At 42.5% G+C, this 17,469-nt stretch overlaps 1 protein-coding gene across 1 annotated transcript in view; it reads left to right on the forward strand.

Annotated features, from left to right (window-relative positions):
• Positions 1-17,469, forward strand: part of LOC306928377 (kin of IRRE-like protein 3) — a 244,949-nt gene that overhangs the window by 128,737 nt on the left and 98,743 nt on the right. Inside the window, exon 4 of the mRNA XM_079508433.1 lies at positions 6,141-6,290. Coding sequence (XP_079364559.1) covers positions 6,141-6,290 — 150 coding nt within the window. The remainder of the gene's footprint in view (positions 1-6,140; positions 6,291-17,469) is intronic.

The raw sequence follows: 17,469 nt of genomic DNA on the forward strand, positions 1-17,469 counted from the left end.
CACTGGAGCTAGTATATGGGCATTTGTCACTATTTCCAGTTACATGAACCACGTGACCAGCACTGTTTTCTGCCCTCTCAGTGGCGTAACTCTCAATACAAGGCTCTGCTTCGTACCAAGCCATGCGATAGACCAGTGATCAAACCATATAAACCAACCATCAACAACGTCTCTCAAGTTGACACGTTAACCAACATCAGACACCAACCAAGTGAGACATTGATTAAGGGAGTCGGTGAGCCAAATTAAAAACAAATCTGAATAAAACTACAGTTGATCTACTTTAAATTATTTCCTGCTGCAGGACCACTGCATTATTCATGGCATCCTTTACCCGCTCCTCATTAATGCTGCTGATCTGTGCGTCGTAAATTCTGCTTATCATTGGCATTGTTAATACCGCATCATACCATAGGAGCCAGCTCTCATCTTAACCTGCTGTGTTGCACATCTCTGCCTGATGGAGCTGTAGTGGCTGTTATGCACCTTTCAGTATTACTTATGCAATCAATATCACTAATGCATTATGTTTTCATGCACTATCTTGGCTGAGACGTACCTAAGCTCAGTTTCCCCCACTGTTGTTACCCGGTATGACATTAATCATTTATCATGACTATTCCTCTTAACATTGGAAACTCTCTGGCTGCCAGTACGCAGTGTTGCTCCAACATCGCTATTAACATACATATTACAATACTTCCTCAATATGAGGCAGTGAGCCTTGTCTGCTATATTACATACTGCAGTCTGTAGTCTGTGTGGGTGTACTGCAATGTGCTGTTACACAAACAGCAGTCCTGCACGTCCCAGGACATTTGCTGAAACTCACCGAATCCCATAGAAAATGCCAAGCTTGAAAAGAGTGCGTTATGACATGTCCCATTTCCTCTCTCATTAGCAAAAATGTAATGAAATAAAATGGTTACAATATTCCAAGCAGTCCAAAGAAGATCTAAACCAATATATGTTTGACTTGCCTTGCATTATACAGTACACGTCTGTATAAGGCCTAGTATTATCTCTTCGTGCAATTAGTTTTTGCTTTATATCATGTGGCGCTATATTAAGTGTACCTATTTTCTGTGGTCCACTGGCCCGAAGAAAATGATGATTAACTCAAAGGCAAAGTATCGCTTTTGCATAATATACTGCCTACCTACTAGTGCATACAACTTCTTCTTTACGCTAATGAATGTCAGCGTAGGTAACAAAGTGCTGCGGAAAGAAAAATAACTTTTCTTTCAATTCTCATCTTCCTACCTTCCTCCTATATTTACCGTGGTATATTGTGGGTGGCAATTTCAAGATCACAGAGGAGTTAATTACCTGCAGTCGCCGAGGGAATTAATGGTATAAGCTTCTCATATGCATACGGTGCACACAAGGCCGGGTTGAGACAGGCAGCTAGCAGGGGCACAATGGCTCTTGTCTGGGCTGATTAGGCTTGTTAGGGAATTGTCAGTCATCTCTGTTTTATGTCCACATTGGCTGTGGCTCAACTTTCAGAACTTGAGCTCAAAACTCCAGTTAAAATTTCCTCTGTGTAGTTTGTCACAACAACTACACTTGCCAGCTGTGCTCTGATGTGGAAGATGCATGAATGGTAAACAGAAGAAGGCATAATTGTTGGCAGGTCTCTATTGTGGGCTATGGGACTCCTTCTGCTGTTCCATATTTCCTGTCCAAATCTTGGCATCCACTGTAAAATGTAACCAAATCGACCCGTTAAGGTCCATTTGGTTACATTTGTACGCTCATTTTGTAAACTCTGAGTTACGGGAGGATGGATTAACACTCCGAATTTCACTGGCATTGGCATTATTTTTGTTTTGTCGCTTTAATTGACACTCCTGTCCCTAGCCACCCATGCCCACACACAATCTCATCTCCTAATGTTTTATTTATCTTTTATATCCTGCAAAAAAAACAAAAAAAAACTGCCGTCAGATTGCTTTGTGCTTCCCACACCCCCGAGGGTGTAGATCTTGAGGATGTATACTGTATTATTTTGGTAACCCTTAAAATGGATGCTTATCCACTGAAAGTGGGAAATGGAAAGGTCCCCCATGCACCCCCACCACCGTACATTAGGGATCACCACACGCCTAGCAAATGTTTTCCCTAAAGTTTATAAATCAGCCAAGGGTTAAGGCGCGGGAATCAACAATGACTAACCTACTGCTAACCTTGCAAATTTACAAAGTTTATGAATGTAATTGACCATTAGGCCTTCGTCGGTCAATAATGGAGTAGTTTTTCAGTCAAATAGGAGCCGTGTAGGGAGGCATTGGCCCGTGCGGTAGTCTCTCTGCATAATGAGTGCAACCCCGGCGGCCGTGAATCATATGTTATTTCTGTGTGTGTCAGTGTGTGCTGGTGCTGCATGCATGATGGCATGCGCTCCAAACTACGCCAGCCACTGACTGATCCTTGGCCGGTGGAATAAATAACGGTATTTTAGAAAGGAATCAATAAGCATTAATGTTATTTACTTTGCCCATTTGGCTTTCGTTTGGCCCTCTCCACCCCGCCCCCACTCCACTCTCTTCCCTCCTCCCCCTTTCTCTCTCTCTCTCTCTCTCTCTCTCTCTCTCTCTCTCTCGGCTATGGTTTCCACCCTGTCTGAGCTGGACCAGCTGATGGGACACTGGGGACTGGAGGAGCAATTTGTCAAGCTTGAACGACTGCCATTTGTCTGCGTATATGAGCATTTAACAAATAAAAGAGGGATTGTTCCAACTATGGTGTGTGTGTGTGTGTGTGTGTGTGTGTGTGTGTGTGTGTGTGTGTGTGTGTGTGTGTGTGTGTGTGTGTGTGTGTGTGTGTGTGTGTGTGTGTGTGTGTGTGTGTGTGTGTGTGTGTGTGTGTGTGTGTGTGTGTTTTTACACTCCAGATTTTTCTGTGTACACATGAAATTGAACCCATGGCATGAAGACCATGAAGATTGTTTCAAAAAGCAAGTTTGCAGCGCTGTGAGATTGTATATCTTGAATAGCCAACGCAAAGATCTAAGATGACACAGATGCTGCTTTCCTGGTTTTAATGGGTTAAACTCAGAGTGTACTAAGAGTTTACAAATGGGTGAATGAACACTTGAACAAAAAAGAAAACTCCAATTTGTCTCTTTAACACAATATTATCATAAAACAAACTTTACTTTTTAATACAATTTGTTATTTTATTGAAATTAATTGCCTTTTCATGGCATGCGGTATAGTGTAATTAATGGCATGTTACACCGCTGCATTGTGTTCCCCGGGCGATGTTCAGCATCAGATGTAATCTGTTTTCTAAGGGTAGAGGATAACAATTAAGACATTTTTCCACATGAGATACAATCCATAATGGACGGAAAGAATTTCATTTAGTGTGGCAAAATGTTCAATTAAGACACAGAGGGAAATTTAATTATCTTTAGAAAGCAATTAGCAAAATAATTTAATCCTCGCAAATCTGTTCCTTTTCTACATTTTGAGCTCATAACTTTTCAGAAACGTGCCTCTTTATTTACTCGCTAATGAAGACATATCCGATTCTTTCCGTATTCTTCGCACATTCAAATGATAACTATGAGCCAGTGGTGGATCAAGAGTCCTCACATTTTGTACTAAAGTAAAAGTAGCAATACCACAATATAGCAATATCCGGTTACAAGTAAAAGGCCTGTGCCAAAAGTACATTTAAAAAAAAAAAAATAGCAGATCTACAACTTGTACATCTGCTATTTTCAAACAGCCTATGTATAATGTACATCTATGACATACTATTGTCATGTCCAGGGGGTGTACTTGTACACCAAGCTGCCTCATCTATCTATCTATCTATCTATCTATCTATCTATCTATCTATCTATCTATCTATCTATCTATCTATCTATCTATCTATCTATCTATTTGCCTCTTGGATGTAGTGGAGTAGAAGTAAAAGTACTGAACATTGCAAATACTCAAGCTAAAGTAAAATAAAAAGACCTCAAAATTGAGTAAATGTACTTTAGTTTAGTTACTTTACACTATTGTGAGATAACAGAATTGTGATGTTGAAAAAACGGAGTCTATTAACTCATTCGCCGCGGACACCTCCATCTGGTGGCTGCATTGATACTCGTAGAACGCCACCATTCACTCCAATGTTAACCGTCTTATTTTGAAAGCCGTTTCTCTCGGAAAACGGAGAACCGGGAAGTGAATATCCGCTACTTAACAGGTCCAGCAAATGTTATTTAATTCACCCAAAACCCAAATCAAGCTTGTTTTGATCAAAAATGTAGCCTGGAAGAAGAATCCGTCATATTTTCTTTTTTTCTTTTTTTTTGCGGCTTACGCCTTTTATTGGTTTTTGAAGTTTGGTAGGCTGACAGGAAACGGGAGAGAGATGGGGGAAGACATGCAGTAAAGGCCGTGTCGGGCTCGGGAGTCGAACCCGCGGCACACTGCGACTGGATTACCAGTCGGGTGCCCAGACGGTTACGCCACCGCCTGGGCCAGAATCCGTCATATTAGGATTCTAAAAACTCTGTTCCCATAGACAGCATAAGCCAGCGGAATTTTCACTTATGTTTTTTTCCTGCTTACTTCATCGCACAAATGTTATAATTTGTATTTCTGCTTGCCTTTTAGCCCTCAAAATAAATTGACTATTTAACTATTTAATACATTTTTTCTTTACAAATAATTTACAAAATAGCGGTAATCGTTGAAATAAGCTTGTAGATATGCTATTCTGATTATTTTTTTAAATGGAATTTTTTTCAAGATGGAAACGATTGACGATTAAACAAGAATAATTGTGATTATCTCAAATAATTGTGATTAGGTCATTATGTAAAGATTGTGACAGGCTTTCAGGGAGTCAGGGATTTTGTCTGGAGCTTAAAATGATGGACAACAGAACAACAGACTTCTAAAGGAGCACTAACTAAATATCTGCTTGGAGATATTTTGGTTATGACAATCATTGTCAGTTATTTTCAATGCTGGGAAAGCTACTTTGAAAGCAGTCGCCAATTACTGCACAATGGAAGAAGTACTACAGCAATGTTACCCGCGGGAGAAATACAGTTTGCAAATTGAAGCTACTTGGAAAAAGTAGTTCAAACTACTTTGAAAATTTGAAAATAATAGATTGAACATTCGATCTAAAATGTGATAGAAAAATTCACAAAGTAGAAAAAATTGCCACTCGATTGAGTTCATTGCAAAAGTACATAATTGTTAAGCTTTCTGTCTACTAATCAGACATCATACATCAGAATGAAATAAAAAGGGAGGTAGTTTAGTCAAATGTACTGTGAAATATGGTAAAGAAGCAATTAAAAATGGAATCATGTAGAGTTTGTGGACCTTGGGTTCCAGATGGGAACAGCAGTACATATAGCTCCAATGTGGATGTGTAACTGATAACAGTATGATGTACTACAGTATATAATAGACATAGTACTACAGTACAGACATAGTACTAAAGTACAGACAGTGCAGTGCAGTGCATTATAGCTTAGGCAATTGGCACCTGGTGAAAAAAGGGTTACACAAATTGGGTTACAAAAATTGTGGGATACAAATTTGAAAAATGAGGAAAAACAAGAATGACTCTCAGTCATAACTGCCAGGTGCAACAAGCTCTTGTAGCGCCTGCTTTCAGTCGTTTCCGACGTTCTTTTATTGGTTCACTCACTGTGTTTTGTTATGGCTTTCCTTTAGCTCCAGTTACAGTAGCTCATAACATTAGATGCTGTTGCCACTTGCTCCACGTTGCGGCGTTCAGCGTATGGATTTTTAGGCTGTTCAGCATAAAAATCCATTTTTTATGCTTTTCAAGCAACTGGAAAAAACAGACAGACAGATAGATAGACAGAACAGTAATTTCTTAGCTTTTATTGACAAAAAATATTTGTAGCCTCTAGTTGCACTTTAACTAACTCTTTGCTCATTTGAGTTCAGTGGTGCTGTGTGAAACTGCTCCCCAATACTGATTGTTCTTTTTTTGTTCATAATAATGTGAACAATGTGCGTGCGTGCGTGCGTGCGTGCGTGTGTGCGTGCGTATTGTAACTTGTTGGCACCCATGAGGCATCTGAACAAATGTAGGCTAGTAGTCGTGTTGGTGATGTGTTAACAGATTTAACCGATGTGTTCCAGGCTATCCACGCTACGACATCGTCGGGGACCACAGCAAAGGGGAGTACCACCTCCTGATCCAGAGAACCCAGATGCAGGATGACGCCTTCTTTGAGTGCCAGGCCATCCAGGCGGCCATCAGGTCACGACCCGCCCGTCTCACCGTGCTAGGTAAGCTAGGAGGCGGTGTTGATCTTTTTTGTTTTAGTCATAGCTTTTGAATAATTTTCATTTACTTTTTGTCACATTTTAGTCTCCTGGAATGTTTTAGTGTTAGTCCAGTTTTAGTCGACCAAATCTACAGGTGATTTAGTAGACTAAAATGTATTTTGGCACGCCTTGATGCCGTCGTGATGGCGGATTTTCCACTTGCTGAAAATAGCTGATCTTTTTCAGCATGCAACCAAGTGTAAAATTACTTACTGGATCTCTTGTCCACTAGTCCCTTCCTATAACATTTTAGTTTAGTAACAGTTAGTTTTTATTTGTTGATAAAATTGTCAGTATATTTAGTCTTAGTTTTAGTCATCATAGTTTAATTTTCATTTAGTTTCCATTTGGTTTTTCGACAAATTCAACACTGCTACTGTAGGAGGCCAGAGCTCATTATTGGACTGGTTCATTCAGGCACGTGCACACATGGACATCAAAGGGGGCTTGAGGCCCTGCCCTTTCACCTGTTGCTGAAACAATTGGTACTCTGTGTAGAAATCCATCTTCAGTAGTTAAAGAGTGCAGGGTCACGCCCCGAAAATAGCTCTCAATGTGTCGCAGTGCAACGTGTTGTGAGCCTGTAGATTTTCGGAGGGAATTTCAGCTCCTGCCTCGCTAACATATTTTCTTCATGTCCCTTTCCTGTTTTCCTTGTTGGCGGTGGCGGAAATATTGTCTCTTTTGAAAAGCGCTATAGCCGCTAGAGGCCTAACTAAATTGCATCCATGGTATTGGATATTTGTGAGAGACTCCGGTTCAGCAGAAGCTGCTCAAAGTGTCGAGCAATAAAAGGTCGCACACAAAGACATTCGACAGTCACGCGGCGACACTGATCATTTCGAAAAAGGGAAGCTGAATATGAATCAGCGCAAGCTAATTTCAAGGGCTTAATCTGATCATACAAAAATCCTCCCCCGATCTGTTCACCATCAGCATGTCATTTGGTGCTGAATCGATCCAGAGCACTCCCAATCCTCACAAGAGGTCTGCGTCAAAGAGCGGGAGCCTGTGGGCAAGCGAGTTAAACACTGATTACCATTATCGATCCAGACCCTTCTTATTTAAAGCACCATATATTCCAGCGGTATCAGTTCATTATCCTACCATCCCTGATCCAAACCCTCTCATTAGCTGCATTTTCTTCCACTAATCTTGAGCTGGTTACTTAATGGGGAGGAGAGCAGTGCAAGGCAGAGGGAGGGGTTAAGATGTTGGCGATTGAAGGGGGTCCATTAAAATGATTAATTATAGATAAGAGGGATACCATGTTGTTTTCTTTTTGCACGTTTTTCTTTCTTTTCTTTTTTTCTTCTCTTGATTGGAGGGTGGAGGAGACAAATCTTTCCTCCATTAGTCTGACATTTAATCCCAGACAGATCAGCCTGCTTAGGGAAATAAAAATCGCACACAAAGCTGGCCGGCATCGGACCCGGAGAGGGTGAATAGAGTTCATGTCTGGAGAAACTGGAGGATATAGAGATGCCCCCCCACACACCCCCACCCATTACATATGAGACTGACAGAAATCTCATGTGCAGAATGTGTCTAGATCGCTGGTTCTCAAACTGTTTGATGTCATGGACCCCCCAAGATAATTTGTAGCCTATTTGGCTGTGTGCACCCCCGTCTGAACTTATTGTGTGCCAGGGGGGACCCTCATACAAGATTAGTGTTGTTAAAATGTTTAAAAATATATCTTTCAAGTTTTTACAATATTTCAGTGGCAGAACAAGTCAAAGCCGGGCCTGGGGGGGGCAGAGCGCTTGATCAGGCCCCTCCAAACCAATACGATACGACCCCCTTAAGAGTTCAGCGCCACGGATCCACTTCAACTAATGAGCAGGAACTGTAAATGTTTAGAAGAATTGGCACAGCGGCCCTAGAGTTACAAATTCTACTTCGTTCCTACTCACCACTATTTGAAGGGCGTGACATAAGCAGGCTAAGTAACCCAACCCAGGGCTATTATAGTGAACCTCAAAATGTGGCATGGGCGAAGGACTTAAGAGGCGGCTGTTCATAGCTACTGTGTACTGTCAGTACTACTGTATGGGGCTGAGACATGGACCCTCACAGCACGACAGGAAAGAGCTCTGGATGGAGTCTAGATACAAGAATGCTACGAATGGCACTAGGTGTTATGGACGGACCGCATCAGAAATGTGGACCTCTATGGGGACCTACCACGGGTCACATACAGAGTCAGAGAGAGAAGGATGAGGCTGGCAGGGCACTGTGTCAGGCACCCAGAACTAGGTTCAAGTAAATTGACTCTATAGGAGCCAACCCAGGGCAAAGCCAGGAGGTGAAAGAAGCGCACCACACACTGCGGCGTGACAGCTTAGCTAACAAAACTGTAGAGCTCAAGAACTTGATGTTAGTGTCAGTAAGAGTGTGTGGAGGGCAGCGATCCAGAGGTCCCTAGGTAACTAACAATTCACTAACATCACATTCTTGCTTGACAGTAACCGTACTGTAGCCTAGCTGTTAATCTGTCTCCCTGGCCCACGTGAAGGTAACGTTAGTAGTGTGGATGAATGGCTACTTGGAAAGGCCAAACCATATATTAGGCTGCCTGGCATGCGCAGAGGGCCTTTGATTGGACTGATTGAGACTGCATTACAGACACATGTGCTGGTAATTCTAATTTAGTAGGTTCAGCTTGCTCTGCAGAGAGAGTTCAGTTTTCAGTTTGTGTTTGACAGAGCAACACCTCCTTTTGACTGCGTCAATGACGATATGTAAGTGTATTTTTTCTGTTATCACAGTACATAGGCTTACATGTAACAGTTTTATGGTCAACCTAAGTTTGCTGTTACTATTTATTGTTTGTTTGATAACTTTGTGACATTATGGATGTTTAGATAGAGATTTTGTGGCGATCCGTCAAAATAATAACAATAATTTCAATCACTGACGGCAGCCACCCACACATGCTGTCTGTCAGTTACGTCGCCAGTTGCGTGGCGCTGGTTGGCCATGCCATGGAAGCCCAGCCTATTTCAGACATGGAGCTGTCACTATGAACAGAGGCGCGGGAGTGTGCAGTCGTGTCGTGTGGTGGTGGCGGCGTGTGCAGGCTGGTGTGAAGAGTGAGGACGGGTGTTGTGCCCTTACCCTTTTGGAACAGTAGAACTACTAACGCAAGCTAAGTCTGCGGTTCATGCCCGTTCAAGTGAAGGAAACTTCGGAGGATCGCCTGACGTTAATCCAGTGCCGACCCGAGCGAGTGTTGTCCAGAACTGAACTGCAAACAGTACCTCGACTGACAGTGTCGCTGCGACTCATCAACGTTGTCTTTCAAAGATAGAGGAAAGCATCCGAGCCAGCGTGGTCTTGAGGAGAGGAGCTGAATTACTGAGGGTTGCTGTTGGTGAGCTACAAAGAGCTAACAGCGGGGCTAACACCCTACACACACGCACACACACCCAGAGAGACTCACACGCACGCGCACACACACGCACGCGCCAGGACGCTGCCTTGTTTTCTTTTATTTCTTTTTGGGTTGAACTGACTAAAACCTGAAGTGGAGTTTTATTATGTTGGGGTTTACAAGGTGCTTGGCACCCAGGGTAATTGTGAAAACCTGAAATGAACTCAACTGCTATGTGAAGGATTATGAATTGAATTGAACTACATTTTCTTTCTAATACTAATACAAAACCTTAAACTGACTTTCTCTGTGTGGAGTATTGCATTTATTCATTGACTGTTTTGAGTTGGAATCATTGAGTGTTTATGGAAGTGTACAGATTTATTAGATTGATATTATATCTTTCCCTGAGTTAACTAGGTAGGTTGCTGTATTCCTACAGTGACCTTTGTAGGGTTTTTCCTGTGACCAAATCTGTATTGGTGAAACCGCTATAATTTGTTTGTCTGTAATGTTTAGAAAGGGATTTTGTCTATGAAAGTGCTTTGGATGTTCTGTAACCACACTGATTATTGAGTATTGATGATTACTGATTATTATTTTCTATGTATTTTGTTTATGCACAGACCACACATTTATTTAGCTACCTCATGCAAGTAAAGCAAGTACCCAGTTCTGCGTTCTGAGTGTTCTTACTGACACGCCGAGGCGGCACAAACATCCTACCTAATCAGCCAATACAGTCCTCCTAGTTTCAACAATTAATGGCTGTAACGTCAGGCTCATGTGGAGTTACAACAGTGGAGGACGAGAGCGAACAAAATGTGCACATTTGAATCAGCTTGTTCAATCTTTTTCTTTCTCTTCAGGTTTTTATCTCCATTATTTTACAGCCACTGAGCGATTCCGTTCATGATTAGGCTACATGATCGTTGACAATGCGACACCGCGCAGCTGAAACCTGCGTTCACACAATGTTGACTGACGACGACGTAGCGGGAAATTACTTTCTTTTTGTGCAGCTGTTGATGCGGACTTTACCCAAAATGCATCTGGAGTCAAGGGAGGCCAACAGTCGATAGAAGTAGTTGAGGTCTTATTGTTAATGCTTTAAAAGGGCTGTCTGCCGCTCCACATGCCAAGAGGCGGAGCGGCCGGAGCCCACGAAGGGACTCCAAGTCCTAACAAAATAAAGGTCCATGTAGTGTGACGGCCGCAGTCCCCTGGAGTCCCGGACCCACCCAAGCCTCCCCCTGGAGTCTGGGGCCCCTAGTGTCCTGGGCCCGTGGAGTCTCGGGCCCCTAGTGTCCTGGGCCCGTGGAGTCTCGGGCCCCTAGTGTCCTGGGCCCGTGGAGTATGGGGCCCCTAGTGTCCTGGGCCCATGGAGTCTGGGGCCCCTAGTGTCCTGGGCCCGTGTAGTCTCGGGCCGGGCAACGACTGTACCCCTAAACCCCCCTGACGCCCCGCCGCTGTTTCACAGGGGCGGTAGTGGCTCAGGGGTAGAGTGGCCGATAGATCGGCGTGATGGCAACCGTGTGGTTCCCAGTTCGATCCCGGGTTAGTGTCAAAGTGTCCTTGAGCAAGACTCTGTCTGAGGTTCTGGGGGGGTCGCTGACCCTGAAGTTTTTGGGGAGGAGGTCGTGTCATCTTGCAGCGTGCATGGACTGTCACCCCCCTGTGGAAGGAGAAAGAGAGAGGGAGGGAGGGAGGGAGGGAGCAAGAGGGCGAGAAATGGAGTGGCAGGTGATGCCAGGAGTGGAGGAGTGATACGAAAAGCATTGAGGAATCTGGGTGGTATTGGGGTATAAATATAGGGTCATTTAGTTTGGCATGGAGGGCGGAGAGTGGCGTGAAGGCCAGCTAGTTAAGGTGTGTTTCTCCGCCTCTTGAAAATCTGTGTTTCAACTCCATTTAAACTGATTTTTGTAATGCTATACAAACTCATTTTGCTGGGGACCCTCCCCTAAGGAGCCCTGGGGTCCGGCCACAGACCTCACTTTGAGAACCACTGGTCTAGACATTGAATGTTTTTGTTTCTACATCTTATAGAGTACAATTCTTTGGTTTTGGTTTCTTCAACATTGTAGCAGCACCAATAAAACGTGTATGTAGTACAATGAGGTATTCTGTGACTGTGGACATTCAAGATCTTGATGTAAAGAAAGTGTGTATAAATGCTTCTATGCTCCGTTGGACGACGGCGTGGCAGACCGAAAATAGCTGATCTATAAGCTCACAACGCATCGCATCTGCGACCCGTTGTGAGCTTATAGATCAGCTATACTTCCGACCTGCGACGCCGTCGCAAAACTAAGTATAAATCCAGATTACAACTGTCCGCCTGGAACCACACTGGAATGTAATTGCCTCTTTCTCTCGCAAAACACGCCTGCATCGATTTCTCTCATAATATTTACAGCCTCTAGGAAGATGGCAAGCACTCGGGAAGTTGTACTCATATGCACTGTGTTTTTTTTCTTCCTCTTTCAAAACTCAGCAAGAGTTGAAGAGAAGGCGGTTTTATGGCAAAGTTGTCATTGCTGCTAACAGCCCTGTCAGAGTAAATTGACAGCGGACATGCAGGTTCTCCACACCCATGAGTATACTGACACCTTATACTGACAAGTTATTATTTCACTACTCAAAGCTTGACTTTACTTGCAGAATTGCCGGCCACCTATTTTGCTTTGTTTATGCTTTGCAATATGCATGCTTGCTTTATATGCAGAGTTGGCACTTTAGCATCACTTTATTGCGGTTCATCTGCATTTGCATGCCCGTCAGCTGTATCCAAATATAATCCAAACACCCGGGACACATGTTAAAGCAATGTTGAACTTGCACAACTTCAACAGCCTCCGGAGAACACGCGGGCACATTTGGCTCAGGCGTTCCATGGCTGCAGCTTCCAAATAGAATTAGGAACTTCAAAGCTGCAGAATATGAACAATCTGAGGCTTTAGCATTACATCAGTTCTCTGAATTCTAAATGGTAACTGCCAGGAGGGGAAAAGACTAATAAAGGCTGTGGCAACTGTTACCAAACACACACACACAAACACGCACGCACGCACGCACGCACGCACGCACGCACGCACGCACGCACACACACACACACAAACATGCACGCACGCACGCACGCACGCACACACACACACACACACACACACACACACACACACACAGTGCCCTTTAGTTCAGCATCTAACGGAATGATAATTGAAGTTGACGTTTGGGAACTATTTAAAAAAAAAACATCTCAGAATTGGCAACAAGAATAAATAGAAAAGAGAAGCACAGACTTCTGGCCAATTTATGCTCTGTGGTGTGTCTGCACTGCAGACCGTGAATAGCAGACAAATAAGCTCATAACGTGTTGGATCCACGACGCGTTGTGAGCTTATCGATCGGGTGTTTTCGGCACACCGCACCGCCATACAACAAAAGTATAAATCGCAGGCTTTAATGGGAGCTTGCACACAACACTATCTGAGACCAGGGAAACTCCGAAGCCTTTGTAAGTGTTGCAGGCATGGCTATAGGACAGGATGGAGCTGTGATCCCTGACCCCTGGTCTCGGGGTGGCAGGGTAATCCACGCGGCCTCGGAGATGCCGGGGCCTGTTGAATAAGGCATGAGACGGAGCAGGTAGCTAGCCCATATCCACTAGAGAGACCACTAAAGCTAATTAGATGCTCAGGAATCCCTCCCGTTCCACACACACACACACACACACACACACACACACACACGCACGCACGTGCGCATACCCACACGCACGCACACATGCGGCACAACCCCCAGCTTTCATTAGCCACTTTCAACCTGCGGCGTCCCCGTTATGGACATGTCATTATAATAGACTACCACACTTTCAAAAGCAGCAAAACAAATCTATCTGCTGGCCTGTTATTTTTTATTATTGTAACACTTTGTGTTGCAATAATTGTGAGGATTTCAACATTTTAGGAGGGCATTGAAAATAGGCGAAAGTAGCCTAAAATAGCAAATCTACAAGCTCGTTGTGAGCTTGTATTTATTTTGTAATTTATTTTTTATTCAATTCCATATTTATTTCATAAACTAGAATGACACTATATATGTACTTTATAAACTAGAATGACACTATATATGTACTTTATAAACTAGAATGACACTATATATGTACTTTGCTGACCAGTGTCAGTGATGGAAAGCACATTTACTCAAGTACTGTTGGACTATTTCCAATGTTCTGTACTTTTACTTCTAGTACTACATCTCATACAGTAGGTAAATATTACTTCTAGTACACTACATCTCATACAGTAGGTAAATATTACTTCTAGTACACTAACTACATCTCATACAGTAGGTAAATATTATTTCTAGTACACTACATCTCATACAGTAGGTAAATATTACTTATAGTACACTACATCTCATACAGTAGGTAAATATTACTTCTAGTACACTAACTACATCTCATACAGTAGGTAAATATTACTTCTAGTACACTACATCTCATACAGTAGGTAAATATTACTTCTAGTACACTACATCTCATACAGTAGGTAAATATTACTTCTAGTACACTAACTACATCTCATACAATAGGTAAATATTACTTCTAGTACACTACATCTCATACAGTAGGTAAATATTACTTCTAGTACACTACATCTCATACAGTAGGTACATAATTACTTCTAGTACACTAACTACATCTCATACAGTAGGTAAATATGACTTCTAGTACACTAACTACATCTCATACAGTAGGTAAATATTACTTCTAGTACACTACATCTCATACAGTAGGTAAATATTACTTCTAGTACACTAACTACATCTCATACAGTAGGTAAATATTGTACTTGTACTCACTTGTTTATTTGTAAACTTTTCCATACGATGCAGTGTATAGGGATTAAGCGGTTACATGTTTTATTTATTAGTTATGCATCCACAGTAAAGTCAATAAAACACCCAGTAGGGAGAGTAGCTCTCACACACTGTGCCGTGCTCCGCTTCAACCTGTTCTCTGAAGGTTCTCCCGTGGTTTTAATTAATGCTCTTATTCTCTTGTTGAGAAAAGTCTAACCTCATAAAATAATGAAAGTGATTGTATAGCACTACAATAAAAGTCTTATTATGGAGGGGGAATACAACTGTGAACTAGACAGCACACTGACAATCCCCTTAGGGTCGGAAACATGCTCAGAAGAGAAAGTGTAATTATTTTATGATATACTGTATCAAAAAAGAAAACAACAATACTCTGGTTGTATGAAAAAAGCATGTGTGCATGACTGTATGTTCGAAGAATTGCGTGCCAGCTTGTATGGGAGAATTTGTGGCCAGCTAACTTACTTACGGTAGCTATTTAGCTAAGAGTGCTCGCCTTTGAATAGCAAGGATCCCGCCAACTTAGCATAATTATGAGCACGGCTTGGATAACTAATAATGGATCTATTCAGTGTAACCCAGAACCTTCCATAACCTGGAGTTTCTTCCTTGCTTATGTTTCCAATATAACTAGAACTGGGGTGGTGTGACAAATAAAAATACCGGTAAAAATACTCTCAACACCACATTGCTGTCATTGTAGGAGGACGTACCCTTCATCTGTATATACTGTAAGACAGAATACCTTTCAACTTAAAACATAAAAATACAATAGCATTGCAAATTTGCAATGCATTGTAAGCTTGTAGATGTGCTGTTCTTTTATGAATTACTAGCTGGGCTTAAGTGCATGGTTTAATCTTTTTTGTGTTGTGTATTAAGCATATTCAAACGGTGGCCATTTTGCTAGTTGAGTGAGTCTGTGTCCATATTATTCAAACTCTTTTGCCAATTGCTTTTCAAACGAGCCACACCTCTAACGAAGCACAACTGGCATTAGTCTACACGCGCGCCCGCGCGTGACATTACTAACAAGTTAAATTGAGAACGGGGAGACAGCCCGTTTGTAAGCCACGCTATCGCCGATTCAAATTGGCGATTGTTCCCTCTTCAGATAAGAGATGCTGGCAAAGTTAATTAAACTGCTTACTTTGAATACAGAATGTAACAGGCCTCGTGCAGAGCCCTGGAGATATGGCATAATTTATTTTGCTACTCTGGATGTAGAATCCCGAAGGGTCTCATGGCAACCAGTGCCTACAGTACAAGTAGAAGACATTATTATATCCTCAATCCTCTCCATCTTGAGTGCATTAGTGTGTGGGTGTACAATTAGAGTGTATAGACATCTGTGTACATTTACAAAGAAAGTAGAACAAAATTAGTACTGCAATTAAGGAGAATTTTCATAAACAGCATGGATATCATGGGTATCATATGTCTCATGTCAAAACATAACAAAAATGTGTCACATCTTGTTTTTATTATTTTTATAACAAAAAAATCATAACCTGTCATGCATTAATTGTTTAGATATCGTCTAAACATTCTCCATCTGTCTATTTCGAGACTATATATACTCTTAGTATAATTACAGAAATGTGGAACGTACATAATACATATATAATATATATATAAATTATGTATATATAAATTATGTATTTTGTATTTGTATTCAATTCCATATTTATTTTAGAAACTAGAATGAGCATAATTACAGAAATGCAGAACGACATTCCTGCACGTTCCGTCGCACAACAAGAAAACCCACGGTTGGCCCCAGTTCACTCTGGACATTGGGAACTTTTGTCAAACTCCTAGCAAGAAATTCAAATGTTGTCAAACCAAACCCCCCAAAAAGTCATAGTAATCGGTTTCGGGCATGAAATAACTTTATTTTTCTCTGGGGGCGATAGACTATAGCTTAGCCACAGTCACCGATCTATCACAGTTTGTATTGAGGGGCTATCAATCACCTGAGTAGGAATCCTGTGGCGACAAAAAAACAAGCCAGATAACGTACAGAGCTGCATGACAACAAGACAGCGCTGGATGTTTATAGGGGCCGGTAGACTTTGCAGCAGAAGGCTGACTCGCTCCCTCCTGTGTCAGATTGATCTTTTATTGCCTGACACAGGTGCTGATTAGCAGGTGAGCAGAGGCTAATCCATGACAAAGCAGTGACAGTAATAACTGCTAAGCTGTCAAACGGGGAAAGACAAAATCCCTTGTTGTGGTGACAAATACCGGGGTGTGTGTGTGTGTGTGTGTGTGTGTGTGTGTGTGTGTGTGTGTGTGTGTGTGTGTGTGTGTGTGTGTGTGTGTGTGTGTGTGTGTGTGTGTGTGTGTGTGTGTGTGTGTGTGTGTGTGTGTGTGTGTGTGTGCGCGCGCGTGTGCATGTGCGCGTGCGTTCCTAACCCACAGGGTATTGTGATGTATGGTGTTTACAGTAGATGAAGGGCGTGCCTTCATCTACTGTGCCGCTGGCTAACCACTGTGGCGAACAGGGCCACGAGCCAAGAAAGAATGGGTTAGAAATGGCTTGTCTTACAATCCAGGAAAGTCTTTCACTATATCCTGGTAGAAAAAGCCCCGTGGACAAAGGCTGGGCACCTTGAAGCCCTATCCATCCCAGCATTCCACAGCACAGACCCCACTATCAGGGAGGAAATGCCACAAAGGTCCAACCACAACCTCTGCCATCCACCATCTTTACCACCTTATTCTGGGGGGAACATTAGCCCCCAAAAATTGTGTTGTGAGTTTGTAGATCTGCTATTTTTGGTGAAGATGTTGCAGACTAGACGAGGGAGAGTGAGTGCATTTTCCGGCAGTGGCATCAGCCGCGGAACACCCGCGGCAGGCGGCAGTGTTTTC

Source organism: Electrona antarctica (assembly GCF_951216825.1).
Source record: "Electrona antarctica genome assembly, chromosome: 8".
In the NCBI taxonomy this organism is placed as follows: domain Eukaryota; kingdom Metazoa; phylum Chordata; class Actinopteri; order Myctophiformes; family Myctophidae; genus Electrona; species Electrona antarctica.